General features: G+C 37.0%; 1 protein-coding gene and 1 long non-coding RNA gene across 3 annotated transcripts in view; one reads left to right on the top strand and one right to left on the bottom strand.

The window, feature by feature from the left end:
- Positions 1-18079, top strand: part of ARHGAP32 (Rho GTPase activating protein 32) — a 296415-nt gene that overhangs the window by 203354 nt on the left and 74982 nt on the right. For both annotated transcript variants that reach the window (XM_049654455.1, XM_049654445.1), the window contains exons 6-9: positions 1350-1487; positions 3640-3732; positions 5077-5199; positions 6792-6869. In XM_049654455.1, coding sequence (XP_049510412.1) covers positions 1350-1487; positions 3640-3732; positions 5077-5199; positions 6792-6869 — 432 coding nt within the window. The remainder of the gene's footprint in view (positions 1-1349; positions 1488-3639; positions 3733-5076; positions 5200-6791; positions 6870-18079) is intronic.
- Positions 11980-16025, bottom strand: LOC125938974 (uncharacterized). Its single transcript, XR_007462875.1, has 2 exons — positions 15975-16025; positions 11980-12346 (listed from the first exon to the last, which is right to left on the bottom strand). It is a non-coding gene; the product is annotated as an uncharacterized LOC125938974 (long non-coding RNA).

The following is an 18079-nucleotide window of genomic DNA, read 5'->3' on the forward strand; positions in this document are numbered from 1 at the left end:
GAAGCAGGCTCCAGGCTCTGAGCTGTCAGCACAGAGCCTGATGCGGGGCTCGAACTCATGAGCTGTGAGATCATGACCTGAGCCAAAGTCGGATGTTCAACTGACTGAGCCACCTAGGCGCTCCTGATCATGTTAGTTTTAATATACCTCTGTGTAGAATTCACATCTCTGCCTTATGAAGTGGTGCATTCTGCCTCTGCCCCATTTGGCTGGGGCACATGGAGAAGACTTCCACTAAAAGTGTTTCTTCAGTTCTGAGATGGTTGCTCTCAGGCCTTTCTTGCAGTCCTTCTAGAATTTTATGAGATGAGAGCCTCTGTATAAAATTAGATAAAATTGCAAGACTAAATGCTCTGCAGCAGTGCTGACTCATGGGAGCTCTCGATGGATTTTTGATAGTGTCACCTGATAAGCTTTGTATTTTGTAGTGGTGGGAAGGGGAGCAGGAGAGATCAAAGGTGAGGACAATTAGCAGTATTCTCGGTAAGAAATGATATTCATCCCTACTAAAGCTTGGGCTAGGGGAAGTGATAGAGTCAAGAGAAAATTAGGAGGTAGAATGTAATAATAAATAATCTCTGGGAGTAGATTTTCATTGTTTTTTTTTTTTTTAATTTATTTTAGAGAGTGAGAGCAAATGGGGGAGAGAGGCAGAGGGAAAGATTGAGAGAAAGAGGAAGTCAGAGCAGGTTCCATGCTCAGCACGGAGCCCGATGTGGAGCTCGATTTCACACCCCTGGGATCATGACTTGAGTCGAAATAAAGAGTTGGATGTTCAACCTACTGAGCCAACCAGGCACCCCAGATTTTCATTTTTGATGAGCTTGTGAGATTGGGCAAGGCAAGGAAGAAAGCCTGAGATGTTGGGAAGGATAATGAGTTCTAGATAATATTTGTATATTGAATGTGTATTGATGAGGACTTTAGTGGTTTTGATTTTCCAGTCTTAGTCATAGAAAATGTTGATGATACCTATCAATAACTTGGTTTTATTTTTCTTTAATTTTTGATTATATTCTCCCACCCCAAATTATTTTATGATTCTTTTTGTGGATTTAAGGCCACATGCTGTCTTACCATGTAGCAGTTACTGCTCCCAGAGAGCCAGTGGACTTTGATGAGCAGTAGAGAGAGTGGAGAGTTTTATCTTATTTTCATTATTGACCTTTTGGTGTAGTGTAACTCATTAGATTGTTTTGGAGTTTGAGTATTTACCTATTTACTAACAAGTTGATAGAAGTTTTTCACTAGAAAATATAAAATCTCATAATGCCATTATAGAATAAGGCCTGATTCATAAGCATTTTCTAAGAGGCAGATTATAAGTGTCTTTTTTTTCTTACCCATAGGGTAAAAGTTGGATTGTTAAAAGAAGTTATGAAGATTTTCGGGTACTTGATAAACATCTTCATTTATGTATTTATGACCGACGATTCTCCCAACTCTCAGAGCTTCCCCGTTCTGATGCTCTGAAGGATAGTCCAGAGGTAAGCATTTAGTTCTTTGCAGCCTTAATTGCTGTATATAAATTAGCAGAAAGTGTTGCCTATATACTAAATAAAAGCTTATATCGAACACTCAGGATGATTCTTGGGATTATTTAATTATTTCATAACTGAAAAAGTTATAGTGCTATGTAGAACGTTTAGAATTAAAGTAGGTTTGGTGTGTAATTTTATTAAAAAGATTCATAATATATAATGGGCTACATATATGAGACCATTCTTCAAAGAGAATATAAAATATGGAGGCAAAAACATGGAAAAATGTTGACCTCACTAATAATTAAAGAAAGGCATAGCTTATGATGGCATGCCATATCTGTGCCCTTATCTTTACTCCTGTCAAATTTCTAGTAAAAATATAAAAGATTTTAAAAAAATTAAATGGGAAAAGATTCTTTATAACATCAGAATATAAAAACCATCAAAATTATGAGGAATCTTCTTTATTTTTTATTTTTTTGAGAGGGAGGGAGAGGGAGAGAGAGAATCCTAAGCAGGCTCCATGCCTAGCACAGAGCCTGACGCAGGGCTCAGTCTCACAACCATGAGATCATGATGTGAGGAATCTTTGAAAGTAGATAGGATAAGATTTATGGGGGTGAGCAAATACTGCATACAAACAGGTACAGGAGGATTGAAGAAGACAGATCAACTAGAAATCTTAATCGTAAAAGCCAAATAAATAAAATAATTGAGAAGAGCAAACAGAGGGCTTTCAGAAGCATGGTTACTATCCTCAGAGAGACAGGAGGCAATCATAGTCATGGAATGAGAACATATTTTTAGAAAAATAAAAAATCAGAGATCTTAGAAATGAACATGTACTTATTTAAATTAATTTTAGTTATAGCAAACCTGAAGAGCTGGACTGTGTGCAGAATGGACACAGATGAAGAGAGCATTAGTGAGCTGGGAGAGCAAACTTTATAATAATACAGCCCCAGAAGGGAATGAAAGATAAAAAGTTGCGTGAGAACAGTGGGAATCATGGAGAAAAGATCCTGAAGTTCCTACTTCCCTCTCCTAGGAGTTCTAGCAGGATACAGGAGATGGAAGTAACTAAAAGTTAATATAAGAAAATGCCCTAAAGTTAAAGAAAGCCATGTTTCAGATCACATGGGCCCAGTAAGTACTAAATATAATGACTGAAAAGACATGCACCTATAAACAGTGTAGTGAAATTTCAACAGCCAAAACAGAGAACACCAAAAGCTTCCAGAGAGCAAAAAAACATGCTTTAAAAAAAAAAAAAGAACAAGAATTGTATTGACAGTAGACTCAATAGCAGTTTGAAAACAGTGCAGATGTCTTTCAAGTCCTGATGGGAAGCGATTTCAAATCTGTAATTAATTCCAAGGCAACTAAGTAGGTAGGACAAAGTAGAGGCATCATCAGTCATGCAAGAACTGACACAGGAACGGGGTCTCAGGAATATTCTAAAACCACAGCTTCTTTTGTATCACCGAAAATCTAGAAGTCTGTCTCTGTTTCCTATCTCTGTCTCTTTGTTCCATTTCTCTTTCTCAAGCTGTCTCAGAACATGGCCACTACTAAAAGGCCCCAGGTTTTTAATCTCTTTTTTTAAGACAGCTGCTAGAATGAATTAAATATTTTCAACTTAATTCCTAATTCCTGTAGTAATTCTTGTTAGGCCAGCTAGTGTTTGGTCCCATTTCTGGACCAGTCCACGGACCCGTGGTGTGGGATCACATATGAACATGGCTGTCCTGCCGCAGCTGCATGCCTGGAAGCTTACAGCAGGTCTTGGAGTTTCAGAGTAGCCAGGGGGAAGCTGGCAGAAAAGCCAAGTATGTCTCTGCTGTGATTATTTTTTTACATTTTCAGTATGAGATAGAGACAGCAATAAAATTAGAAGCTATAGAATAGTATGACCCCCTGATGATGAGGAGCTAGCAGTTAAAGTTCTTCACAAGACAGGGGATTTCTATGTAAGTGCCGATGGTTTCACTTCACGGAACTCTTAAGCCTCTGTGAAGAATCCTCTGTAACTATTAAAATGCCTAAAAATCTACAGAATTTTTGCCCCAGAAACAACTAATTTATACCAGTTACTTGGACAGGGAGTGCAGTATCTTGACTTGGAGTTACCACTGAATCTTCTCTTTCTCTTTAGTCCATCACTCAGATGCTTATGGCTTACCTCTCCCGCCTTTCAGCTATTGCTGGCAACAAGATCAATTGTGGACCTGCCCTTACTTGGATGGAGGTATTTTCTAATTCACTTCTTATCAAAATTTATTTTTGAATTGTCTACGAAATTTAATGTTAATTTAATTTCTATAGCTATTGAGCTTCAGGAATCAAAGAAATAGAATTAATGCTCATCTTTTGGAAGGATAGATATGTCTTATGCTAAGTATTTTTTTTATCTAAAATCTTTCTTTGAGAATCCAGGAAACTAATTTTAATATATCTTGTGAATTGCAGTGACACCTCTTATTTTGGTGTTTAATGTATTAAGTGTACATTTAGCAAGATATATATATTTAATTGACTTAGTAATTGAAAATATTTTTCAATTATTTATGAATGACAGACAATTAACCTTCTAAAGAGTCCAGTTTAAGTATTGAGTGTTACACAGTATCCAGAAAATATGTTAAGTATTTCTCCTTAATTTGCAGATTTATTCTCTCCTTCCAGTGGAAATTGGCAAGTCAGAATGGGAAGTAGAAAGAATATGGAATTTAGCACCAGGCCAACTTGCACTGAGATACTGGTTTTTCTATTATTGGCTGTGTGATCTTGGAAAATTACAGTGAAACCTCAGATTACAAGTAACTTGTTCTGAGAGTGTTTCACAAGACGACCAAACATTTCTAATGTATTTTAACTTGCTAAAGGAGCAATGTCTTGCAATATGAGTAGTACGTGACGCCGAATGTCATGTGATTACAACTGAGCCAGTGGTCCTTGAAATTTGCTTTGATACACAAGTGATTACTTTGATATACAAGTAATTTGCTTTGGATTACAAGCATGTTTCCAGAATGAATTATGCACACAAACAAAGGTTTTACTGTATTTAATTTCTCATAAATTACATAAGCTCTTTGAGCTTTAGCATCTTCATCTTTAGGTTTTTTTTTAAATGTTTGTTTATTTTTGAGAGAGAGAAAGAGAGACAGAGCGCAAGCAGGGTAGGGGCACAAAGAGAGGGAGACACAGAATCTGAAACAGGCTCCAGACTCTGAGCTGTCAGCACAGAGCCTGATGGGTGGCTCAAACCCATGAACTGCGAGATCGTGACCTGAGCCGAAGTCGGTTGCTTAAGGGACTGAGCCACCTAGGCGCCCCAAGCATCTTCATCTTTAAGTGTTGATAATCATGCTGAGTACCTTTTAGATTTATGAGGATTACATTGAATCATTTGTTATATGCACAGCACAATGACTGGCATATAATAAGTACTCAGTAAATATTAGGTGTTGTTTTTTTTTTAAGATTCTTTGGGTTATGGTTTCTCTAAATCAAATTGAACACTTTTGTAGATAGAGAAACTTTTACAAGTCCCCTGTCTTTATCTCATAGTTCATTTTCTTTGTCATAGATTGATAATAAGGGAAATCATCTTCTAGTTCATGAGGAATCATCCATTAACACTCCTGCTGTTGGTGCTGCCCACGTTATCAAGAGGTACACTGCTCGGGCCCCTGATGAATTGACTTTAGAGGTAAATGACTAAAGACTCTGTCAGCTCAGGCCCTTTCCCCATACTCTATTGTCTTTCAGCCTAGGATGCCATCTGTTTTTATTTAACGACTATACTCATCCTTGAAAATTCAGCTTAAATGTCTCCCATTTCTTCTAGGAAGTCATCCTTGATCTTCTTCCTACTCCATGCAAATACATATCCCCAAAGAGCCTGGATTGAATGTTACTCTGAACTGTTCTCATGGCTTATATCTGACCTTTCATTTATTACACTCAGTCATAATTGTTCTCCTGTTTGTCTCCATGACCTTCTTGAAAGCCAGGTCTCAATCTTTTTGTTTTGTGTTTTTAGTACCTAAATATGATACCCAGTGATACCTTCTTCTCATTGTTTGTTCAAAGATTGAGGTAAAGAACAGATGAAAAGTGAAATGAACATTGCTTGCAATCAGATGCAAAAGGAGGGGAATTAAGTTTCTTCCTCTAATACTGGATGATGAGAGACAAAAAACTGCTTACAGTTATTCAGTTTAAGAAACACAGTATAGATTTTTAGGTTCCATACACAGAGGAATGTATGTCTTAAAAGATGCCATGCCTGTGAGCAAATACAGCTTTGTGAAGTTGATTCTTTCATGATGTGAAAATTAGTTGTAAATATACAAAGAAAAATTCTTTTTTATTTAAAAAATATTTTAATGTTTTTATAAATTTATTTTTGAGACAGAGACAGAGTATGAGTGGGAGAGGGTCAGAGAGAGAGGGAGACACAGAATCTGAAACAGGCTCCAGGCTCTGAGCTGTCAGCACAGAGCCCAACATGGGGCTCGAATTCATGGACTGTGAGATCATGACCTGAGCTGAAGTTGGACACTTCACTGACTGAGCCGCCCAGGCACCCCTACAAAGAAAAATTCTTAAAAGCGATATGTATACCACAGTAATATTGCTGTGAAGCACTTAACTATGTTTTGTCACAGAGATCACCACTTATTTGAAGAATGTGATTTCCATTAAATATATTATTAAGAACTATTATGATTTTATATTTATAATTTTTGTAAAAGTTTGTATAAACTCACTAGTTTGTCAAATTTTACACTTACTAAGAATAACCAAGTAATTGTAGATATCTTAGGCCTTTGATATATGATTTAATAAGATATGTACTCAGCACAGTACATGACACATGGTCAATGCTCACTAAATGTCTATGAATAAAAGTTATGGTGGTTCTAAGTATGAGTATTTTAAACTATCCCTTGTAGGTGGATCTGATCACTTTTACTTTTAGTAACAGTAGTGACTATTTTAACAGAAGTGGTGGTGATGGTGTGAAACCTGACATTCAAAAATCCTATGCTGTAAGTCTGACTTTCTGAAGTTACTACACGTAGGTTAACCACTTACCTTTTCTTCTTACCTCTTCTTTACCAATCATTAAGATTATTAAATTCTTTACAGAAGTAAGTGTTACATTTTTCCAGAAATAATTAGCCAGAGAATGAGAGTGGAACTTAACTTTTTGTTACGGTTCACATTTAAATTCTAGACATAATAATGGGTTTAAAATTTGACTAAAAATATTTCACTTAAAATTTTTTCTTGTAGGTGGGAGACATTGTTTCTGTTATTGACATGCCCCCGAAAGTGTTAAGCACATGGTGGAGAGGCAAGCATGGATTTCAGGTAGGCAACAAATAAGGTGTGAAGGAGTAAAAAACAAAAAACAAAACAAAACAGTTTTTCTTTATTCTTTAGTAATATTTATTTCTCTTTGCAGCATGTACTGGCAGTGGACCTTGTCAGCGGAGGTAGAAAAATATAGATGATATTAGACTTGGATTTCCTTTTCTAGTTACTCTTGTGGTTGTTTTATCTCCTTCTTCTTTAAATGGAAACAGTAGGAACATAGTAGGAACAGAATCACAGGTCTGAGTACCACTTTTAGATTATCAGGCCTGTGATTCTGCCTTGCTTTTAAAAAAAATTTTTTTTAATGTTTATTTATTTTTGAGAGAGAGAGAGAGTGTGTGAGCAGGGGAGGGGCAGACAGAGAGGGAGACACAGAATCCAAAGCAGGCTCCAGGCTCTGAGCTGTCAGCACAGAGCCCGACGTGGGGCTCGAACTCACAAACCGTGAGATCATGACCTGAGCTGAAGTCAGATGTCTGGCTTAACCGACTGAGTCACCCAGGCACCCCCTGACTCTGCCTTGCTTTTAATATTGATTTGGAATCAGGATTCACATGTATTTAAAAAAAATTTTTTTTAACCTTTAGTTATTTTTGAGAGACATAGAGAGACAGAGCACAAGTCGGGGAGGGGCAGAGAGCATGGGAGACACGGAATCTGAAGCAGACTCCAGGCTCTGAATTGTCAGCACAGGGGCTCGAACCCTCGTGAGATCATGACCTGAGCCAAAGTCGGACACTTAACCTACTAAGCCACCCAGGCACCCCTCACACATTTTTTTTTTTTTGGTTTATTTATTCTTATTTTAAGAGAGAGAGAGCCCAAGCAGGGGAGGAGCAGAGATAGAGGGAGAAAGAGAGAATCCCAAGCAGGCTGTTAGGGCAGAGCCTGATTCAGGACTCCAGCTCGTGAACTGTGTAAAATGGGGATAGTAGGACTATTTTTTGTTTCATAAGATTATAGTAAAGATTAAAGGTGTGAGGATAAAATTTGTAAAGTACATAGAACAGACCTGATGCATACTTTTCACTCAAAAAATATTGATTTTTAAGTTTTAATTGGTTTTTTTACAAATTTAATTTTATTGATTCCTTTATTATAAAAGTATCCATGGCAATTTAATTTGATGATTAAGACTAGAAAAATCATATCCATATTATATCACAAAATAATTGGGGTCATTTATCTTAATTGCTATGCATAATTGTTGCTTTTGATTAAATATAAAACTAAATAAAAGACTGGGGTATCCTTTTTTCTATTGAGGAGTCAATTTTTCATGTTCATGGAAATGAGCTATATATAAACTTTAGGCTCTAAAAGATGATAAAAAAATAAATTTGGATTTTAAATGGCAGTTATATTGTTTTCTTGGTATGGCTACCTTTCTTATAATCTTAGACAAGTCATTTGCTTTCTTTGTACTTTAGTTTATTCTTAATTGGAAAGTTCCACTTATAATCCTTCTAGTCCTTCTCAACATTTTAATTCTATTATTGTAAAAATGGTAGCAGGTTTCTCCTTCTTTCATGTGACATATTTATTGAGATCTGACTTTGTGCTAGGTATAGATTCCTAACTTTAAAAAATAAATGTTTATTTATTTTTGAGAGAGAGGGAGAGAGAGAGCATGAGTAGGGGAAGGGGTAGAGAGAGAGGGAAAGAGAAAATCCCAAGCAGGCTCTGCACTGTCAGCACAGAGCCCGACATTGGGCTCTAACTTATGAACTGTGAGATCATGACCTGAACTGAAATCATGAGTCGGACACTGACTGAGCCACCCAGGCACCCTCTTCCTAACTCTTTTATTTAGAGTCACATAAATTAATTTCTAGCCTAAACAGATTATTCATTTAAAAATTAGTATATAAATTAACAATTGTTAAAATTAGCTTATTGCCAAACAAATTATTTAAAATAAAAACAGATTTTTAAACTTAAAGGGTTTATTTGTAAATGATAGTGAAAGGTTTTTTATATAGTACTGAAAATTTTTTTCATCCTAATTAGCCTTGGAAGGGCAGTCATTTCTGTTTAGATCATGTTAGGATATGCATTTGAAAAGGGGAGTTGATTGTGGGCATTTTGGGGGGTCACCTATAAAACCAGGACTGGTTTTTAAATGTCACTGTCAAAACTTCATTTATAAAATGAGCCCAGTACTGTAAGGAAATAATCCACACAATCCACTCTTCTTTGCTGTTCCTAAACACTCGTCCATTTGTAAGAATGCCTCATGGCTTATTGAAGGGGGAAGTTGAATGGGGAGGCATGTATTGAGCATCTGTTATGTGCAAAGTATTGCTGGGCACTTTATACACAATATTTTCTTTAATCTTCACAAAGCTATTAACTCCTTTTATGGAGGGGAAACAATATGAGAGGCTTAATAAACAGCCAAGATACCTAATTGTAAGCGATGGAGTAGGGTCTCAAATTCATGTCTGCCCCATCCCATTGCCTGAGGAGCACTAAGTAGGATTTCTGCATTTAAGTCTCATTATTAACTTCATCCACCTCAGTTTTCAGCCCTATGAAAAAGAACATCTTTCCTTCCCAGCCAGCAAAAAATGCTGTAAAGATGAACCAACTAAGGACTGTAAAGCATACAGGTTTTACTGGTGGAAACATTTCTGTTACCATGTGTTGTTTTTATGTGATGATTAATATATTGTATCTAGGAAAAAACTCCTCTTCAAGCTATTTGTGATGTTCTCTACCCTTGTTAGGTATTTTCAAATGGCAAACATATGCCCTTCCTTACTCAAATATTTCGTTGAGAGAGGAAGATAATTAGAATTTATTCCATGAATATGATAATTATAGATGAGATCGCTGATTTTTAAGTTTGAAAGAACCGGAATAATGGCTTAGCCCATTGGTTTTCCCATGTATGTATTTTATGTTTGTTTATTTTTTAATTTATTTTGAGAGAGAAAGAGAGCAAGCTGGGGAGGGGCAGAGAGAGAGGGAGAGAGAAATCCCAAGCAGGCTCCTGCACTTTCAGCGCAGAGCCCAATGCAGGGCTTGAACTCATGAACTGTAAGATCATGACCTGAGCCGAAACCCAAGAGTCGGACGCTTAACCACTGGGCCACCCAGGCGCTCTACATGTATATATTTTAACTCCATGGAATTGTTAATTAGAGTCTTACACCTGAGTGTGAGAAAAGGCAACAATGGAGCTGCCCTTGGTAGTTTAAGGGGCACCCTTAAACTTAGTTTAAGTCAGGCACCCTGGGGCCTTATGCCCCAGGGAGCATGTCTGGTATGACCTCAGTGCTCCCCTCAGGGTCTCTTAGATGCATGGTAGGTTCAGAGCCCAGCAAGATTCCCTGGGAGTTCTAGGAAGTTTTCCTGGACAAGGTGACTTTGGAATGCAGAGTCTTGTGTGTTTCTTCTGAGGGCGGGATGTCCAGCAGGGCAGACAGATCAGACTGAAACGGCCAGCACCTCAGTTAGCTAACTTGACTGATCCTGGACATACAGATGGACATTGTAAGCTGGGCTTTGTCAGTGGACCATGCGGGGAGGAGCCACCAAGGCAGGAAGCCTGCACTAATAATGTGTAGGGGCTGGGCTTGACCGTGAGGTAGGTTCTAGTAGTTTTCCTGGGGATCAAGGCCATTTAGAGATGACTGTTCCCAGAAGAGAGAGTAAAGGGGAACAAGGATGTGGGCCACTGCTTCCCAGGATGGATGCCAACTCTGTAGTATCATGCTCTGAGCACTGCTGGAAAGCTTTCTGGAAGTGTGCTGTCAGTATGCAGGCCCTATGCATCTCCACTTGCATGTCTGCTCAAGTTGAAGTGTTCATGCCTTGTTACATGGATTCTGCTTTTCTTCTGTTACAGTCACGTGTGTTTGTTGTCTCCTTTCTGGCCAGCTCTCAAGGCATGACAAGGTACAGGCATCAGTATGGTAGCCTTTCCTGTGTATTGCTGTGAACTGATGCTGTGCATTGCTGGGTTGTGACTTTAGTATTAAGAGAATAATTAGACCTCATTTTTAGTACAGATTTACAGAATAATTGAGCAGGTAGTATAGAGTTTCATATAATCCCTTCCACCGCCCCCACACAGACACATACACAGCTTCTCCTATTATTAACATCTTGCTTTACAAATTCATTGTATAGCATTGGCAAAATGCTGATCTTTACTGACCACCAGCTGATTTGCAAAGATTACAGATAGCATAGAATAAGTACTGTTTCTAAAAGAGTTGTCTGAGGATCATTAGATCCTGGGCCAGAATCACATGGATACAGAATATTTGGATATATACAATACAGAATGTCAGTTTCACATCCTGCCCCACAATGATTAAAATAATTTGGGGGCTTGCTTTTTTGTTACAATTAATGAACCAAATTTCGTACATTATTATTAACCGTAGCCCATTGTTTACACTAAGGTTCACTCTTTGTGATGTATAGTTCTGTGCGTTTTAGTGAATGCCTAATTACATGTATGAACATTACAGCTTCATACAGAGTAGTTTCACTGCCCTAACCCTTGTGCTCTACCTTTTTGTCCTTCTCTTCTCATAACCCCTGAGAACTACTAATCATTTACTGTCTCCACAGTTTTGCCTTTTTCAAAATATCATATAGTTGGAGTCATACAGTACGTAGTCAGACTGGCTTCTCTCACTTAGCAGTGTGCCTTTAAAGTTCTTCTGTGTGTTTCCGTGGTTCGAGAATTCCTTTTCTGTCAGTAATATTCATTGTTGTGGATGTGCCAGAGTTTATTTTTCCATTCAATTATTACAGGACATCTTGGCCGTTTCCAGTTTTTGGCAGTTATTAATAAAGCTGCTATAAACATCCATGTGCAGGTTTTTGTGTGGATATAAGACCTCAGCTCCTTTGGGTAAATATGAAGGAGTGCAGTTGCTGGATCATATGGTAAGCCTGTGTTTAGCTCTGTAAGAAGCCACCAACTGTCTTTCAAAGTGGTTGTCCCGTTCTGCATTCCTAGCAGCAAGTGATGCTGTTCTCAGCATTCTCACTAACATTTGATGGTTCTCAGGTTTTTTTGGATTTTAGCCATTTTAATAGGTGCATAGTGGTATTAAATTGTTGTCATAATTTGCAAATAAAGTCCAAGTTATAGGATTTATTAATACACTTAAGGGTGTTATGCTGCTATCTTCATTCTTCTATTACCAGTAATTGCTTCTACTTTTCCTTCACCACTGATTTTCAAACCTTAGTGTACTTGAAAATCACCGGGGGAACTTGTTAAAATATAAAGTCCCAGGACCGAAGCCCAAAAATTCTGTTTCAGTGATGGTGGGATGAGGCATAAGACCATATTTTTATCTATGTGATTCTGGTTCAGGTGTTGCCCAGAAACAGTGCTCACTGTGTGCTGTAGGTAGTAGGTAAACTGCTACTCAGCCAGTGGTTGATAAAGTTGAGCATTTTTCCAAGTTCTGGTCCATGTATTGTTTTAGACCATAATTTAGCTGTGGGAACAGAAGGATTAGTTCACCCATGTGTTTAAATTATACCGTGACTCTGTTTCTTTTCTTAAACTTCTCAGAGTAGGAAGTGTGAAATTATATTAACTATAGAAATTCTGAAATCTGTTTTTACTTTGTTTCCTAAAGTGTATCATTTTTTACCTTTGTTTTCTGAAGTGTTTCATCATAGAATGTACTTAAACAAAAGCAAAAAAAAAAAAAAAACAAAAACAAAAAACCCAACACAACTATTTTTTTTCCCTTATTTTAAAAACTAAATGGCATCAGCTTTTGTGCCTGGCTGTGGAGTTTTGTTGGAAATAAGAGGTGAGGTATCTGGGGAGCCTTTTTTCTTAGGTAAAAGACATAACACAAATATAAAATGTCAATATCTTTGAGAAGTATTTGTTTAGGCAGTTTCTCAGAGTTTTATCTGGGAGTAGCTAGCATCAGAATGACTTGAGAAACATGTTAAAGTGAGGTATTACCAATTAGAATCTTGGGGAATGGGGACAGGAATCTGAATTTTACCAAGTTATTCAGATAGTTATTCAGCACAAAATGTGAGAATCACCAAGTGGCCTCCCGTTGTTTATCCTATGCACAGATAAAAGAAGAAATTAAACACAGTTTAGCAAATACTCTCTTTACCCCCCAGGAAATCTTCCTTAAAACACATTTGGGACATAGTTAACCTAATGGATAGAATACCACTTAGAGATAGACAGAATTTTATACAGCTTGCGTTCTCTTAGCTCTCTACAACGTGGTAAAGGATGAACTGTTTTATTTTTCATAGTTAGCCCAAATGTCATGTTAGTGTTTTTGTGTACAAACATCAGAGAACCAATCATGGACAATAAAAAGGTCCTTTAGCTCAGGAGTTTAATATGGTTCTAGGTAACTTATTTTCAAAAAAGTATTCTTTATTCTAAAGGAAGATATTTGGGAACATTGTCCCCCATACTAGTTTAACAGAGGGGCGAAGTTTACCTGTTCCTTTACAAAAAGATCATATTATTTATATATGGCATCCAAAGCTACGCCTTTTCATTACTCACTATTAAATGAGGCACAACATTTCCTCTCTAGTTAAGTTTCAGGAAATCATATACTATAAATTTTCATAGGTAATGTTAAATAATTTCAAGTAAAGAGGGAATATATTATACTACAAATGAAGTGCTTCTTAAATGTGCTGTGCTAAGTGCTTTCCATCAATCTCTAGTTCTTATAACTCTGTGAAGAAGGTACTATTATCATCTCTTGCTGATGACAGAACTAAAGCATGTGGGTTTAAACAACTTGCCCATTGTTATTCTGCTGTTTCTTATCCGAGCTTAGATCAAATCCTAGGTATTCTGGGCAACGAATAGATCACAATAGTAATTTAACGAACTGGTAGTGGCTTCTACTTGTCTCCTTGTAGAAAAAATGATAGTGGGTCGTCTCGTCCTAACCTGTCATTTAAAAATTACAGAAATCTAGAGACAAAAGATTTAGATAAATTGTGCAGATTCTGATTCACCAAGACAGTACATAATGGTATAGCCAGGACCAGTTCACAAGCTTGGTGAGTTCCAATTTTGCATTTTTCCCCCTTGGATCATAAAAATATGTAAATTTTCTTAAATTATCTTCTGTATTGTTCCTATTTTTATTTTTCTTATTAGTGCAACTGCCATTGATACCATAAATTTGTTTCTTCATAGCCTTTTGATAATTTATAGCATCAGAATATGTCCTACCAAATGATATCTAAGCGTTCAATTTCATGGAAATTATTAACAAAATGGTTTAGAGCAGTAGTTCTTAAACTCCTCAAACTTACACCCCCTCATTATAATAAATATTCTCTAAAATCCTTCCATGTGATTTCTGAAATGAAGTATACAAACAATACCTACAAACAATTTCAAAGAAGTCAGTATTTTTCACATATAAAAGAAATAAAGGTATACTTTTTATTTATTAAATTTTTAAATAAATTTTTTAAATGATTTTATTTATTTTTGAGAGAGAGAGACAGAGTGTGAGCGGGGAAGGGTCAGAGAGAGAGGGAGGCACAGAATCCAAAGCAGGCTCCAGGCTCCGAGCCGTCAGCATAGAGCCCAATGTGGGGCTCGAACTCACAGAGCTGTGAGACCATGACCTGAGCCGAAGTCAGACGCTCAACCGACTGAGCCACCCAGGCGCCCCAAATACTGATATATTTTAAAGTTCAAATGATCAATCACAGATTCATACTGAGTAGTAAAAACAAATGATTGGAAGGGGAGATGGTACCCTAGTGGGGAAATATAGGGAGGAAAGGGGTGCAGTATCTCTGAATTTGAACTTCTCTTGTCATGGAATATATGAACACTAGAGACCTGGGAAGATAGGAAGTTGTAGTCTGAAAATGAAAAATTAGAAACTCTCTGAGGCCACATAGTTACATTGATGAAAAATCTGTGGTATATCTCTGGAAGTAAGAGCATGACTTCATTCACTATGCTTAATACAAAAAAATATTTTGTTATGCTAAGTCCTAAACTTTCACTAGCCATTAATTACATAAATCAACCATTAGAATAGGATTTTTTTTAAAAAAATCAGTGATAAGCACATTGTTGTGTTGAAATTCCTGTTAGATTTTGATTAGTTGCCTCAGAGAGACTATAGTTAGGATTAGGCTCCATTGGTAAGCAGTGATTTCATTCTATTCTCACTGTTACCAAAGCTCCAGCCTTATTTTAAGACAGTAGTTTCTTATCCAACATTCCCTCTAAGTTGTACCAGAATATTTTTTCAGTACATTGACTTTTGTCAACAAACCTATTTCCTTTACTGTGTGAGCCCATCCTCAATGTAGAAGAAGGTCAGAAGATTCAGATTGCAGTCTGTTGCATTTAGGTCTTTCCTTATTCACTTGCAGTTGGAGAGGAAGCCATGTATTGGTCAAGCTGCCTGAAACCTATTCCCAGGAGCTATTAGGGTTATGACAGGCACAGGACCCAGTGTGTAGGTATAGATTAGTGGTGAGCCAGAGCAAGTTGTGAAATTTTTAGGAATTTGGTGGTACAACTGTGAAACACAGCTGCTTTTAAAAATTAAAGCCTATGAATTTTTAGTTAAATGAATTGTATTAAAAACAAAGGTAATAAATACTTAAAACTTTATTTATAATTATTTCACTATATTTTACTGTTACCTATGCTCTTGAGGGTATTTCTGCCTAGTGTTCTGTGTGGTATAAATACGACCTAACAGGCTACTGTGCATCTCTTTGCAATTGCGTTTGGTTGTGTCTTTTTGGTAGCTTGACACCCGCCGGGTCTTGACACCAGCCACTGACTCTGGCAAACACTATAAATCAAGACCCTTCCTCTTGGAGAGCCAGTTGTTTAGCTTTATCAGCACACTTTGGGATATACAGTAGTCCTCCCTTTTCCCCCAGAGAATGCCTGAAACTATGGATAGTACTGAACCCTGTAAATACTAGGTTTTTGCTATACATATATATGTATCTATGGCAAAGTTTAATTTGTAAATTAGGCACAGTAAGAGATTGACAAAAATAATAAAATAAAACAGTTCTAAAAATATACTAAAAGTTATGCGAATGTGGTCTGTCTCGCTCTCCAAATACCTTATTGTACTGTACTCCTTCTCCTTGTGATGATGTGAGATGATAAATGCCTATGTGATGAGATGAAGTGACGTGAATTATGTAGGCATTGTGACGTCGTGAGAAGGAGAATCATCTGCTTCCAGACCATGGTTTACTGCGGGTAACTGAAACAAAGCAAAACTGTGGATAAGGTGGGGGGACTATCTCTAGATAGACTGGTCTTTTCTCTCTCTTCCTTCTTATTACTGGAGTTGAAACTCATCTTGGCCCCTCCCAATATACCCAATTTTCCTCACCCATCTCAGTCCTATAAATTAGAGCTTTAGAAATTGTCACTGCTGCAGAAAGAATAATCTATGACACAGGATGACATAGTTCATACATAAATCATATTATCAGAGTTCCAGTCACTTTTAACATTTGACATTTTGAGTTTTCCAGAATTGTTGATATTTGGTAAAATATTAGTTTCAGTATGAATCAGAAAAGTAAATGTTCATTAAGTATATTTTTAGTTTTACTTACGTTCTTTCTTAAGGTTACGTTATTGTGTATATTTTCAATAGAACACAACTTCATTTTTTATGATGGAAATTTTATAATAGGAAAATAGAATCTATTTGCCTTTCACAAATTTATAGAGTCAACTCTTCTAATTAAAAGACGTATTAACTAGGAATGCTTTTGGTTTCAAGAAACAAAAAAGTGAACAGAAAAAGTGACTGATGGCTGTTGAGTTAGCAGCTAACTGATGCTAAGCAGAAATCTCTAAGATTCTCTTGGCTTTTCTTTTAAGGTCAAATGATGGCCACTACAGATCCAATCTTGATACCTGGATTCAAAATAGGAGGAAGGAAACAGAATAGTAGTAATAGAGCTGTATTTACACGTGCTGTGGCTACACCTGCATGCAAGGAGTGTGGGCACTGAATATATAATTTAGCTGATGGTAATATACTTTATATTAAAGGGAGACAAGTGAGCAGGGATTGGAGATAGGCAGTAAAGGAACATACCATGGACCTTTACATAGCACACAGTAGCATGCTCACTCATATATTTAAAGCTAATGCATGGAGACAAATTTAAAAGGTACGAATGTAACTGATATATATTATATAGTTCCCCAAAGAAGTTCATTAAACTTTGTTCAGTTTTTGTTAGGAAGTGACAAAAAACTAGTTTTTATTTGCTGAAAGATATTCATGTTTAGAAACTCGGCTAGGTGCTTTCATACAAATTATTGTGGTAGCTAATATTATCCTGTTTTTTATTAAAAAAAATTTTTTTATGTTGCAGAGAGAGCATGTGTGAGCAGGGGAGAGGGTGGGACAGAGAGAGAGAGAGAGAGAGAGAGAGAGAGAGAGAGAGAGAGAATCTTAAGCAGTCTGCACACTTAGTGTGGAACCTGCTGCGGGGCTCAATCTCACGACCCTGAGATTATGACCCAAGCTGAAGTTGGACACTCAACAGATTGAGTCACCCAGGCATTCCTGTTATCCCCATTTTCACAAATTAAGAAACTGAAACAGATGTTAACTAATTTGCTCCAGATCACAGAGCCTAGTAAGTAGGTGGGCCAAGTTTATTTAGATCCTGGTCTTTTCTCTCTAGAAAATTGCAGAAAATGTTTATAAGTTGAAATGAATTCTAATTTTATGGAAAGAATGATATTTCATAGGCAGGAAACAAACTTAAGTCTGTATGTGCAGAAGGTGGTAAGTATTATGTGTCATCCATTTAATGGAGGAGCTGGAGCCTTCAAGGTCTTCTGGTAACCGACTATTGGATACTGACATTTAATGGGTGCTAACTATATGTATTTTGCTTATGCTGATCCATTTAGTTCTCATAACAACACTTAGGAGCTAGGTACTATTACATTGTTTAGATGAAGAAACTGAAACAGAGGCTAGGTTGCGAACCTGATCTTATAAGCAGACCTAGAATTGAACCCAAGCACTCTTACCTTTGAGGCTGCACTGTTAACCTCTCATAATGGGTTTGTGTAAGAAAGAATGAGAAGGGTTTTTCAAGGTGAGTCTTATCTGGTTCTAATCGATCTTGGAAGAATTTCTACTTGTTTGGCTAAATAGGAAGTTGAATAAAATGTTCTATGAAAT

The sequence above is a fragment of the Panthera uncia genome, chromosome D1 (assembly GCF_023721935.1).
Source record: "Panthera uncia isolate 11264 chromosome D1, Puncia_PCG_1.0, whole genome shotgun sequence".
In the NCBI taxonomy this organism is placed as follows: Eukaryota; Metazoa; Chordata; class Mammalia; order Carnivora; family Felidae; genus Panthera; species Panthera uncia.